The sequence below is a fragment of the Trichomycterus rosablanca genome, chromosome 2 (assembly GCF_030014385.1).
Source record: "Trichomycterus rosablanca isolate fTriRos1 chromosome 2, fTriRos1.hap1, whole genome shotgun sequence".
NCBI lineage: Eukaryota > Metazoa > Chordata > Actinopteri > Siluriformes > Trichomycteridae > Trichomycterus > Trichomycterus rosablanca.
This window is the reverse complement of record NC_085989.1, coordinates 49,715,829-49,730,218: the sequence shown is the minus strand read 5'-3', so window position 1 is coordinate 49,730,218 and position 14,390 is coordinate 49,715,829. Positions and strand designations below refer to the sequence as shown.

Sequence of the window (14,390 nt, the reverse complement as noted above, 5' to 3'; positions counted from 1 at the left end):
AATTGAGATAAAGTTGGAGTTGAGTTGAGTTTGAGTTGAGTTTGAGTTGAGTTGAGTTGAGTTGAGCTGAGTTGGAGTTTGAGTTGAGTTGAGTTTGATTTGAGTTGAGTTGGAGTTTGAGTTGGAGTTGAATTTAGATAAATTTGGAGTTGAGATGGCGTTTGAGTTGGAGTTGAATTGAGATAAATTTGGAGTTGAGATGGAGTTTGAGTTGTTGAGTTGAGTTGGAGTTGGAGTTGGAGTTTGAGTTGAGTTGAGTTGAGTTGAGTTGAGTTGAGTTTGAGTTGAGTTGAGTTCAGTTGAGTTGGAGTTGAATTGAGATAAATTTGGAGTTGAGTTGGAGTTTGAGTTGAGTTGAGTTTGATTTGTGTTGAGTTGAAGGCTGAGTTGGAGTTGAATTGAGATAAATTTGGAGTTGAGTTGAGTTGAGTTTGAGTTGAGTTGAAGTCTGAGTTGGAGTTGAATTGAGATAAAGTTGGAGTTGAGTCGGAGTTGAGTTGGAGTTGAGTTGAGTTGAGTTTGATTTGTGTTGAGTTGAAGGCTGAGTTGGAGTTGAATTGAGATAAATTTGGAGTTGAGTTGAGTTGAGTTGGAGTTTGAGTTGAGTTGAGTTTGAGTTGAGTTGAAGTCTGAGTTGGAGTTGAGTTGAGTGTCCGGTAGATGGCAGCAGCTCCACATAGAAACTTCTTTGTAGCTCTTAATGAAGAAAATCATCAAAACAAAAGCGAAAGTGTTTTTTTTTTAGCTCTCTGTTGTTACCATATTCATTAAAATGATAAACCAAAAATTTATCAACAATAAGTGTTGAATTTTGTTTATGTACAGACAGACTTTATGTGTAAAGTACCTTTAAATAAACTGTTCACGCCAACGCCGCCCTGTAGCTCGTTGTGCGCATGCTCGTTGACAGTGTTTATATGCAGCATTTTTACCTTCACCAGCGCAGCGCAGATCCAGAGAAACGCACAAAGACTCGTTTTACATTATTAACAATGAGGTAAGTTTACTTTATTTATATTATATAACACGCCTACACTTATTAAACCCCTCACATATTTTTAACATTTTCACCTGAAATGTATTTATACATTTATTTTGTACTAACTGCTCCATCCTGGTCTGGGTCGAGGTGATTCAGTAAATGTCTAAAACCCTGAACGTCATGTTTATTAGGATTATAACGGTATGTTTATCAGGATTTTAACGTCATGTTTATTAGGATTATAACGTCATGTTTATCAGGATTATAACGGCATGTTTATCAGGATTATAACGGCATGTTTATCAGGATTATAACGTCATGTTTATCAGGATTATAACGGCATGTTTATCAGGATTTTAAAGTCATGTTTATCAGGATTGTAACGGCATGTTTATCAGGATTATAACGTCATGTTTATCAGGATTTTAACGTCATGTTTATCAGGATTTTAACGTCATGTTTATCAGGATTATAATGTCATGTTTATCAGGATTATAATGTCACGTTTATCAGGATTGTAACGTCATGTTTATCAGGATTTTAACGTCATGTTTATCAGGATTGTAACGGCATGTTTATCAGGATTATAACGTCATGTTTATCAGGATTATAACGGCACGTTTATCAGGATTGTAACGTCATGTTTATCAGGATTGTAACGGCATGTTTATCAGGATTGTAACGGCACGTTTATCAGGATTGTAACGGCATGTTTATCAGGATTGTAACGGCATGTTTATCAGGATTGTAACGGCATGTTTATCAGGATTATAACGTCATGTTTATCAGGATTTTAACGTCATGTTTATCAGGATTATAACGGCATGTTTATCAGGATTTTAAAGTCATGTTTATTAGGATTATAACGTCATGTTTATCAGGATTTTAAAGTCATGTTTATCAGGATTATAACGTCGTGTTCATCAGGATTATAACGGCATGTTTTTCAGGATTGTAACGTCATGTTTATCAGGATTTTAACGTCATGTTTATCAGGATTATAACGTCATGTTTATTAGGATTATAATGTCATGTTTATCAGGATTATAACGTCATGTTTATTAGGATTATTAACGTCATGTTTATCAGGATTGTAACGTCATGTTTATCAGGATTATAACGTCATGTTTATCAGGATTATATAACGGCATGTTTATTAGGATTATAACGTCATGTTTATCAGGATTGTATCGTCATGTTTATTAGGATTATAATGGCATGTTTATCAGGATTGTAACGTCATGTTTATCAGGATTATATAACGGCATGTTTATCAGGATTATATAACGTCATGTTTATCAGGATTATAACGTCATGTTTATCAGGATTGTGACGTCATGTTTATCAGGATTATATAACGTCATGTTTATCAGGATTATATAACGGCATGTTTATTAGGATTATAACGTCATGTTTATCAGGATTGTAACGTCATGTTTATCAGGATTATATAACGGCATGTTTATCAGGATTGTAACGTCATGTTTATCAGGATTATATAACGGCATGTTTATCAGGATTATATAACGTCATGTTTATCAGGATTATAACGTCATGTTTATCAGGATTATATAACGGCATGTTTATTAGGATTATAACGTCATGTTTATCAGGATTGTAACGTCATGTTTATTAGGATTATAATGGCATGTTTATCAGGATTGTAACGTCATGTTTATCAGGATTATAACGTCATGTTTATTAGGATTATTAACGTCATGTTTTACACTTTGGTTACATTCATGGCATGAACGATAGTTACTCATTACACAAGATTCACCACTTCACAACACTGGAGGTAGAATTTTAAAATGCTTTCCCCAGTCATATTTGACCTTTAATAGTCACCGGGACTACTACAATTGTTCTTGTCTCTTATTAATAAGTACAACTACTACAAATAATAATGTATTAATAAGAAGACAAAGATGAAGAGTAAGAATAATAAGAACAATTAGAGATGGACCGATTAGGTTTTTTGGCACCGATTCCGATCTCCGATCTCCTTTCAGGGATATCGGCCGATAACCGATTCCGATCGGGGGGGGGGGGGGGGGTAAATAAAGTAAATAAACTTAAAAAGAGCCCCACAGTGAAGATAAACGGGAGCAGTGCGCGCGCGCGTGTGTGTGCCTTTAAGAGAGACGGACGCTTTGTTCTCAGTATTGCTGTAAGTGATTCATTGATTCATGAGTCGATTCGTTTTGTGCAAAGCGTAAGTTTCTCTTCTCAGTTATCTCTCCGTGTTTACTGTTATTAATTAAATGTCGTGGTTTTAAATAAACATCAGCTACTACAGAACATTTTGTGTGACTCTCTTACATTAAAACGCTTAATTAAAAAGCTTAATTAAACTGCTATTACCACAGATCTGTAACCGAGTCAGACTCGTTCCGTCTAAAAGTTTTCTGATTATCCTAAAGGTTCAGCAGATGATCCTGAACTAACGAATTTGGTAATGAATAAACTTTTGCCTCTGATTGGCTCTGTAACGTTTCTGTTCTCATCTACATCACAAGCAAGAACCGCTTACGATTTACCAAAGTGAACCAGGAGTTTATATAACGTGCTCATAGAATCGACTCAGATGTGACCGGGTTGAATTATCTTTTTAAAGTAAATATTACAATCAGCAAAATTGCATCGTATGTATGATGCACAATGTTAATGATGTTATTTTAGGTCGTGAGGAGCTTTCATGATGGTTTCTGTACGATGGTTGATGAATGGTGATGTGATGGTTGGTGCTTCGTAGCTGAAAGTCTGGATCAATCCACTGAGCTGTTAACTTAACGTGATCTTTTATATATCACACGATCGGATCGGCTACATTTAGGAAATATCGACCGATCGCCGATAGCATATTTTGATTAAAAATCGGCCGATACCGATTCATAGCCGATCGATCGGTCCATCTCTAAGAACAATATTAACAAAAATGTACATACATTAAGCACTCAGTGTTTGTGCATCTCTTGTAAGCACTTTGAGATATTACCTATGAAAATACTCTGTAAAATATATATACTTTATTATAATTTTAAGTACAATATATAGAGTACAGTTAAAACAGTAACAGAAAAAAACAAATGTACACCAAAACACATTTATCTTTTTTTTTGTTTATATATATTTTATTTATTATTAGTTTGCCAAAAACTTTGTCTTGTCAAAAAAGTTTGTCTTGCCATAATTGACTGCTGATCTCCTGCCACACACTGGTCTTTAATTCTGGAATGAAAACAAAAACAGAATTTAATGCTATTTTTTTACAGATAAATGTGGATCTTATTCATCTTATTCAACATTTTTAGATCCAGTTAGTGGCATCACTACCAGCAGTATCCAGAACAGTGCTAGAGCAGAAGAAACAGTGCTTTTAGTAGGCTGAAGAACATGAGCGCATACTTATAAGACTTGTAAATATGTGCTTTAGACATGATAATGTGCTTTTTTGATGATAATATTTTCGGAGTGTCTATTTGCACCCGGGTACACATAGCATTCCCCACACAGTACAGCTATTCGTAGCCCAAAAAGAAAAAGAGCAAACAAACTCAACTGTGCATGTCTACCAACAAACTCAACTGTGCATGTCTACCAACAAACTCAACTGTGCATGTCTACCAACGACTGCTCTGCTGTAGGGCGGAGTTGCAGAAAAGGCGCCACTTTGAAGTTTGGACGCTTCCAACAAAAGCTCTTTTGCTCTTTGGAATTATCAGTGTCACCACTGCAAATTTAAATTAACTTTTTTTATATGTGACAAGCCTCATTGTCCCAAAGCAGCTTAACAGAAATAAGGGTCCAAGCAAAAGGATAGCTAAAAAGCTAAGTCTAATTATTAGACAGTTACACAAAGGTGTGAATGGTATATATTTCTCTTTATATTAGGGTACAAAAAAAAGACATCACTGTTTACACATGAATGTATAAATTGCTGTTTGCTACAGGTTGTATATTTGTATTAGTTTTACACTAGTATATAAACACTATACATGGACATGCTAAAGGTCAAGGGATAGCAGTAAGTTGTTCATGAAGTGTTGTTACCTGGGGACGGCTTGGGAATGCCCATATCTGTATAGGTTGTGAGGTATTATCTTGTGAGTAAGGCTGACCACTGGCCAGTGTGCTCATGGCAAGGCGATGCGAATTAATGGAGTTTGAGTGAGGCTAGATTGTGGGTACCAGATGAGTGGGACATTTAACATTACTTATTCCAGTGTCACATGTACTGGGAATATGTCATAGAGGGACCAGAGATCCTGCACCTACAAATACCACTGACCTGTGGGTGGCTATCCAGATGGCACGGGTCAACACCCCTCCAGATATTTCCGTCCACTTGTGGAACCAATGCCTGCTGCAATTAGCCAGGCTAAAGGGGTACCTAACATGCTACTAGTTCCTGTACCAATACTTTTGGCATGTCAGTATATATTGTGATTTTACACCTGGGTGTAGATAATTTTTAATGTAAATAATACAGTCTGAAAATAATATAAAAAATAATGAAATTATTTGTAATCTTGTGATATTTACACCTGGGTGTAAATAGTATAAATTGCTGTTTACACCAGGGTACAAATGGCATCTGCCTAATATTTTACAGTGTTATGTACAGTGCTTGTGTGCAGTATCCCTAATCAATCTTGAAAATGTCTTTTAAACTGTATGTTGATAAAAGCAGCTATTGTAAACATCTTACCAAGATCAGTGAAGGCCAAATAACAGAAGGTGGCTGTGTGAGCTGGATTCAAGAGTGCACAAAAAGTCACTGCAGAAATATAAACACTTCATTAGTTCAGTCATTCAATCAAGGAAATTCATAAAGACTTGTAATTATGTGCTTTAGGCATGATGATGTGCTTTGTCTTTGTAAACATGTTTTCAGGATTAATTTATGCCAGCCAATGACAAAAGAATGTAAGAAGTAAAAAAGAATGTAAGTTTTTATAATATTGTCAACTGCCAAGAAGAGGGAACTAAATCCAGCCTTTTATATACATCACGCCCCTTACAGAAAAAAAACCACCCGCTCCATACAGCTGTAGCTGTGACGTCTTCCCTAACACCAGCACAGGTAACTAATGTCATCGTTTTAAATATTATGTTTGTAATATAACTTCGTATTTATAATATCACTGTAAGTTACGTTTAGATGTATGTTTCAAATTAATTTTGATACCCTTTTGCTGCCATTTTTATTTATAGCTGGCTAGAGAGTTAGTTTAACGTACCTGACAAGCTAGCATTTTTGGCAATGTTAAAACATAGCTATAATACATTTATTTAATATCAAAAATACAAAATAATTTGATTATATCTTTTGTTCTGTTACTACAATATATCAGTATTTTTGATATAATGTTTTATTAAGTTTTAGTCCTAAAGACCAGCAGTTAACGTTACTTTGAAATCCTCAGTGAATAACTGATAAAGATAACAGATTTTTTATATTTAAACTGAACTAAATGCACGAGGCTCCTCGTGCTTGTTTTCAGGGGAACTTTGGTGTTGAAGTAGTGAACTGATTCAATCTGACATCACCGTGTATTAACGTTAAGGTCGTTGTCAAAAATCACTTGTCAGTTATCATTGTTATAAACAGTTATCATTGTTTATAGTACGTACACCTGGTTCAAGTCAAACAAGCTTATCAAACGACTAAAATTATTTTACACATACATTAACAACTATTAAACTGGATTTAAAAAGTTGAGAGACATTTTCTGTATGTCTAGTACTTTACATATCTTTGTAAAAAATATTTTATAATAGTGAATATGATTTTTTTTTTACAGTTCACATTACACCCTCCAGCAGTTGTGGGATGCCCTGCAGTCAGCATGGCTCCAGATACCTGTCACATACCAGCACCTGACTGAGTCACTCCCAGTTTGTCTAGCTGCACACTGCACCCTCTGGATATTAGCTGGTCATAATAATGTGACTCGACTGTGTATAGCCTATATTTGAATTCATAAATTAATATTTAAATTTTTTTTCCATTTGCACCCGTCCAGATTGTTTATTTATTATTTATTTTACTTGTTATTGACTTTTGCAAAGTTTGGTACAAGGTAAATATTCCTAATGAATTTATTGTGGCGTGTGTTGGGGCAAGGACTATGTATAACTGCCCAGTAGTTCATCCTTGGGAGCAAGATAAGTAAGCACATTAATTACATTTAAATGAGTTGGGTTTATTTATTCATGACACATGGTCATTTTGATTTTGCACACATTAAACTTCTGATGTAAAAATATATAGAAAATGCCTGTCCTATAATAAAATATTTTATCCATATCATATTTTGTGGTCTTTTTCGCGTGTGGTCTGTTTAATGCCACTGGTGATTGGCAGAGCTGCGTCCCAGCTAGCACGATAGATCTGGGCCAATTTAATTTATTTATTCTTTTATTCATATAGACATATATAGTTTGTTACTCAACCTAGAAACACTTTATACCAGTGTGAGCCATGATAATTGCAACAAAAGCAAAAGGCAGCGGGTGAAAGGTTCTTTCACATTTAGTCCAGTGTTGAAGTGGGGATTGCAAAAAATCTCTGATCAGTGCATGATGCTAAAACTTTGCAGTGACATTGTCTCAGTCTGCCGACAGTGCCAACATTCGGTCATATTCGGGCCAGATGCGGAGTGCCGCAATCTCTCCATGTCTCAGTCAGCCGACACTGTCAACATGCAGCCGTATTCAGGTCAGATGCGGGGCGCCGAGCCGACAGACAGTCGACACTGCCGACCCTGAGCTGGAATCGGCCCAGATCTATCGTGCTAGCTGCAACCCCCCCTGAACGTGAAGAAAGCTTACTCTGGTTTAATTTGCTAAAACAAGGACCTAGGAACACCAAACTTGTCTCATTTCATACTGGTCACGAGTGATGTCTACTGCTGAAATGACCAACCTGTGGTCCAAAAGAACAATAATAATTTTATGTTAAAGGTTTTCCCCCCATTTTTATTATAAGAACAAAGCGTAACGTTGCTTAAATGTACTAAAACAATGACCCAGGAACACCAAACAGTCAAGGGTGTTTAGCTTATGCGTGTGTCCTTGCCCTTTACACAGTGTATAATGATATTATTCACTGTAGAGGGATAAACATGTAAAACCCTTTCAATATTTTTTGATAAACATTGTATTTAAATTAACAAACTGATCCTCTGCTGATCTTTGCTCCAGCTTTGTTTTTATATCAAACTGAATTACAAACACCTGTTGATATTTTCATCTTTATTTAGTTCTCGTAACCTCATTACTAACCCTAAATTGCCTCGTCCCAACTTCTTTTGTAATGTGTGGCAGGTCTGAAATGCAGGAATGGATGTTTATTACCAAAAACAATGAAGTTGATTAGACAAAACATAAAATATGTTGGGTTCAAACTGTCATAAAAGTCAAAGTAAATGTTAGAAACACTGTTTTTTATATATTGGCTTTTTTATGCCATCCAAAGTTGTTCTGATTGAGGTTGTATTAGTTAAACTGTTGGTCAGTCTGTTGTTCTGCTTTGTAAAAACAAAAGCCTGCAGTTACTCTGCAGTCACTACTTTTGGATAAGCTTGGTCATCCCTCTTCTACAGCCTTCAGTCTGCATTAATTGAACCACTACCTACTGCTGTGAATCAGTTTGATTTTGGTCCATTAAGCCACATTAAGCTTTTACTTTGTAAAATCATAGTTCAAAGAGAGAAAGTTTATTTACAGCATTTCTTTTGTCTCTTTATCATGTAGCAAGCAAAACGACATTGAGAAGGATTTTCTTCAGCCGGATCTTAAAAAAGGTAACTTTTGTATCATGGATTAATTTTTTTAAACAGCCAGGATTAAATGTTGTTTTATTAATGATTTTCTTGTTCAGATGGGAAAAGTAAATATTTCGAGAAGATTGGTGTGGTCGTCAAAAAACATCGTGATTCACAGATTGAGTTAAACACAAAGACAGCAGCTAAGCAGGAGAAGTACAGATTTAGAGTCGGGTCTTTTGAAGATACATCATTCAAACAGTATCCTGACATGTTAGGAGAGTGGGAGCAGTTCTACCTACCAGATGAAATGAAGATGAAGGTTTTTGGTGTTCTGGAAGATTTTCCCTGTGACAGCTCTGATGATAAACTGGTGTTGATGGTGTGTGAGGACGGTAAAGTGTTTGGCTATGAAGAAGAGATGCTGCATGTGGTGGCCGACAACCTGAATGAGCTCTTTGAAAGTGGGTTTCAGTTTCCAGGCACTAAACAATTCTACAGAGGCCAAAGCTTTGAGGACGTGGTGAGTAGGAAATAAAACATAAAACAAAGAAAGTTACAGTTTTCTTAGCACATGTAGCTGACATTTACCTAATAAGTAAATATGACTAAAACTACTGTTTTGATAAAAGACTGAAGCTTAGTAAAAATGTGCTGCTTTTATCGCATTATTAAAATATATCATGTTTCATTTATAGACAGGTGATGAATGGGATGAATTAAAAGAAAGGAGTCAGATGATGAAGGAACACAAGAAATTTTTAAAGAAAGAAGAGCCTTCCTACCTAGCGAGTCTGAAGAGCATCATGGAGCCAGAACATGTAAGTGTTGTTAACTCTTTCACTAAGATACAAACTGGTTAATCTAAAATTAAATCCTTGGAAAGAATAAAGTATCTATCTCAAGTTACCTAACTGGTTCTTACAAATGTAATGCTATGCCTTAGCTAAACACTGAGCTAAACTAAATTAAGCAGGCATTTAGCTTTTATACTGCTCTTAGATTGTACAATTTATAAGCGAACGTCAAAAGAGACAAGCAAGCAAACTGCCGAGCTGAACACTAAACACAGTGGAGCAGCATTTAGCTTTAACCTGCTTTCAGATGGAACCAAATGTTAGAAACACTCATACATTTCTAAATCTAAACAGAAAAACAATGAACACTTGTTTTAGAAATACAACATCCTGATGCATCAATCCTATAGTGCATGTACACAGTAAACAATGCAAGGAACTAGTGGTGGGTGGATCAATCCAAATATTTATATTATCGATACCAATGTTGGTATTGGTATCAGATCGATACTAGTGTGATGGGATCGATACTTTAGTTTCACCTTTCTCTCCGCTACATTCAGCACATTTCTCCCGTTTCGTTAGAAAGTAAAGATCGTGTGTGTATAGACTCGCCTCTCTCACATCTTACATTCTCACATCGCTCCTCCCCTCCCGCTCTGCTGTGTTTTGTTGTGGTACCGTCACGTTTTTATGTTGTTAAAATCCTAACAGACATTAGTACATTGGTAGGCATTGGAAGATTGTAAGTTTTTGAATACTTTGATTTGCAGATACAGAAATAGGGGCGGTTTTATGGAAATAATAGTGTAAACTATACGTACATAAAGTAAGGATGCACCTTACGCACTTTGCGCACCCTACGCAAATGAATCGAGGCATGTAATGAGGCTCTTATTCCATGTTTTGGTGAATGAGAGCGCTTTTTTTTTACTTTGTGCTTATAAATGTAAACAAAATAGCATAGACTTTTTATTTTAAATTAACAAGGACACGTGTGTTCGGTCAGTATTAAAAATGTACATATTTATTCACCCAGCAAACACAACTATGTGGTATGAGTTAGCCTTTTTGTTGTGAGAAAGTAAAGCACCAGAAACAAGAAATCTGACTGCTTTAAACAACTGAATTTATTTACATCCCTACTGAGAGCAGATACTTACAAAAATGTATGAATTACAATAATACATTTAAATGTCATTAAAATTCATTTAGATTTAGCAATTTGATGATGCATCTACCTTAATTATTAAAAAGTATCGGTATCGGATCGTTATCAGCGATACTGGCCCTGTATTTACTTGGTATCGGATCGATACCAAATTTTGCAGTATCGCACACCACTACAAGGAACATTGAGAATTTTCAGTACATATAGGGCAAGGATGCAGGCCTAAGCTGAACACTTGTGATTAGGGCTGCAGCTATTGATTATTTTTGTAATCGAGTATTCTACTGATTATTCCAGCGATTAATCGAGTAATGGGATAAGAAATACTTTTGCTTTAATAAAGAGCTAAAATAAATACATATAAGATTAAATAAGACTCTTAAAACAAACTGTATGTTTATCAAGACAATACAAAACCACCTGCTGCACACATTACAAAGGCGTGGCTGTGGAAGAAGAGGGTACGGGTACTGGACTGGCCTGCCTGCAGTCCTGACCTGTCCCCCAATATGGAATGTGTGGAGGATTTTGAAAGACAAAATGTCTGACATCAAATACAAGTAAACGTAGAAATCACTGTTTTACTTTCATTAGCATTTTCCATGCTGTCCTAACTTAGGGATATAAAGGCTACCACTGGCCTAGTGGTTAGAGCTTTGGGCTATCAATGGAAAGGTTAGTTTAAATCCGGCTTTGGCATGCAGCTACTGTTGGGTTCTTGAGCCAGGCTCTTAACCCTCTCTGCTTCAGGGGCGCTGTACAATAGGTGACCCTGCACTCTGACCCCAACTTCCAAAAGAATTTGTTTTTAATTGTACTGTAGATGTGTATATGTGTATGTAACAAAGGCGTTCATTCTGTTCTTCTGTGTTTGTTTTGCTACAGCAACATGATCCTGCTCGAATGGGGGGAGCAGCAAATGAAGTTGAACCAGTTTTTTAAAGAAGTACAAGAATCAAGTACATGGAGTATAAAAAAATAAATCTCTCTTTATTTGCTGTTATTTCTCTAAAAGTAAAAAATGTTTCAGTTAAACTGATGTAAAACTTTTTGTGTTTCTCTTACTGTTCAATCTCAGATACTGGAGTGTGTAAACTGTTCACTTCACACTTTCTGGATTGTGGATATCATTCTGAAGACCTACAACATTCATGTGTTAATCAAAAACTGTTCACCTTCACTTGTCAGTATACTAATATGATATTATGTGTGTTTCTCTATAAAATCAGTATAAACACAATGTGGAATTAAATGTACAATTGTGATCGGAATATTCTAGATTTATTCTTAGTAAATTTCCTCTGTACAGTTTAACTTTGTCATGTGGTAAAGGACATAACATGACTGTTCAATGAAGAAGCTCATTCCTCAAAGTTCAGTGATTAACTGATCAATCAACAAGGTCAATGTTTATAGATTAATCCATAAACATCCATTAAAAGATAATTCTGACAGTCTTTACTGTATTTGTTTACTTCATAAGGAAATAATGTTGATGTGAATTGTAAAATCTGCTAATAATTCATTTAAAATGAGATCGTCCTGTTTTCATGAGTTCTAAGAGGGCAAGTGGTCATCAAACCCCACAACACACAGCTTCATGGGTACTCCACATTTGCCAAGTGTTTAGGTTGGGTTATGGTAAAACAGAGTGCATTTGGTAATGTATATAGTTGTATAGATATTTTAATATAGTTTAAATATCCTTGTCTCTTTATTAGGATTACATATAATTTATCATATAACACGTATCCTGTGAGTACAAGTTGTAGGTGTAGAGCTGGAAACTAGAGCTGCTTCTTTTTTTAATGCACAATATGTTGATCTTGCTTCAGTCTCAATATTTCTGTTATTAGCTGACAGAAATGTTTTTTTTACTGAAGCCCTATGTGATCTACTGCTGTTTTAGTCTTAGGGTTCGGGAAGTTAAAAAAATTTGACCAGTTTGCCTGGCATCACTAACCATACCATTATCAGTTAGTGAAATCACAGTTTCTATATTCTGAGTTTGATGTGAACTGGATTAACTGTATATTTACATAAAGGTTCATAAGAAAGAGGCTGGTGAGTGAATACAGTGTACAATAAACACAAACCATATTAAATCCCACAACATACCTGAGACACCAGACCCTCTCATTGTATGCATAAAGCAATCATGCCTACAAAGTTCTCTTGGTGTTTACCACAATGTGCTCGCCCACTTTTAAAGTTTAGGTTTTAAGACAAATCATCTATTTACCTGAAAATATTTTCTTTTAAATACATTTGGAGTTTGATAGCTGCAACATACTCAAAAAAGTTGGGACAAAGGCAAAGTAAGAGTGAAATGTTTATAGAATATTGAAGTTACACAATAAGCCTGTGAATTAGTAACAGGTAAGAGAATCATGACTGGGTACAAAAGCAGGATCCCTTAACGGATCAGTCTTTGCAAGCATTGATTTGTTCATTTGTTGTGGCTCACCACTGCAAAACTGAGAAAATTGAAATTAAATCAAATACAAAATTTCTTAATGCAAGATTGAACATATTTTAGGTCTTTCACCATCTACTGTACACAACATTTTGAAAAGATTTTGGGAATCTGGAGAAATATCAGTCTGTTTTTGGCAAGGCTGAATACCACTGTTGAATGTGTATGACCTTTGAGCTATCAGATGACACTGACTGAGATACCATCATGCTGTTGGAATAAATATAGCCACATGAGCTCTAGAGTACTTTTGAAAACCCTTGTCACTGAATACAGCCTGACGCTTCTATTGTGCAGAAAAAAGCCTTACATTGATTGGTTGATTGATTGATTACTTTATTAATCCCTGAAGGGAAATTGCGGTGTTACAGCAGCTATTCACAATTTTCACAAACATCACATACGACATGACAATGTAGTACAGGAAAAAAAAAATAAGACAGTAATCAAATATATATATAATAAGAATATAAGACATCTAACAGAACAAAAACTAACCTAGACTAAAAGGTGCAGTTATAGACAGTGTGCAATTAAAGCAGTGCAAATAAAAATAGTACCATGTACAAATTGCAGATCAAGTAGCTCTAATTACAAGGTTTATTGTGTTATGTGGGTACTATAGGTTCTGCATTTTTACTTGCACCAATGAGAGTTATTGTAGGTTGCCACAGCTGTGAGCAGAAATGACTTCCTGTAGCGCTCTTTGTTGCAGCGTAGTTGGCGGAAACTACCACCCCTCCCCCCCTCGTCTACACAGGGTCTAAGAAAAAAAAACTTCATCAGCAGTTTCACAATAAAAGCTTCTCTTTTGTACTGAGCTGCTAGAAAACATTTACTTTAACATGAATATGGAACGTATCAGCAGCCTTCCTTATAAGCTTGTTCAGCTTCTGGGAGTCTTTGGCTCTGGTGCTGCTTACTCACTAGATACTGTAGAACAACAAATTACACTTTCCACTACAGATAAAAATATGTAGCATCTTGCTGCATATGTTAAAAGAACCTGAGCCTCCTTAAAAATATTCTGTTACATTAATTCTATGCAGAAACACCAGCAAGTTCAGTGAAAATATATCAAATCATAAATCCATCCATTTATCTATCAGACATTTGCCACCACCCTCTACACACACACATTTCCTCTTTTTACTGAGCAGGCCACTCCTTCTCCTTTTACATTTAGCCTAAA

General features: G+C 35.7%; 1 protein-coding gene across 2 annotated transcripts; it reads left to right on the top strand.

Annotated features, from left to right (window-relative positions):
* The first annotated feature begins 888 nt into the window (after window positions 1-888).
* Window positions 889-12,179, top strand: LOC134309263 (uncharacterized). Of its 2 annotated transcripts, none has more exons than XM_062990913.1 (6): window positions 889-997; window positions 8,744-8,793; window positions 8,871-9,277; window positions 9,453-9,575; window positions 11,608-11,681; window positions 11,801-12,179. In XM_062990913.1, exons 1-5 carry the CDS (start codon window positions 897-899, stop codon window positions 11,662-11,664), a joined length of 738 nt encoding a protein of 245 aa, XP_062846983.1. In that variant the 5' UTR covers window positions 889-896; the 3' UTR covers window positions 11,665-11,681; window positions 11,801-12,179. The 2 variants fall into 2 exon arrangements, with proteins under 2 accessions (XP_062846983.1, XP_062846982.1); XM_062990912.1 differs by having other exon boundaries at window positions 890-997; window positions 11,608-11,690.
* Window positions 12,180-14,390: the final 2,211 nt, after the last annotated feature.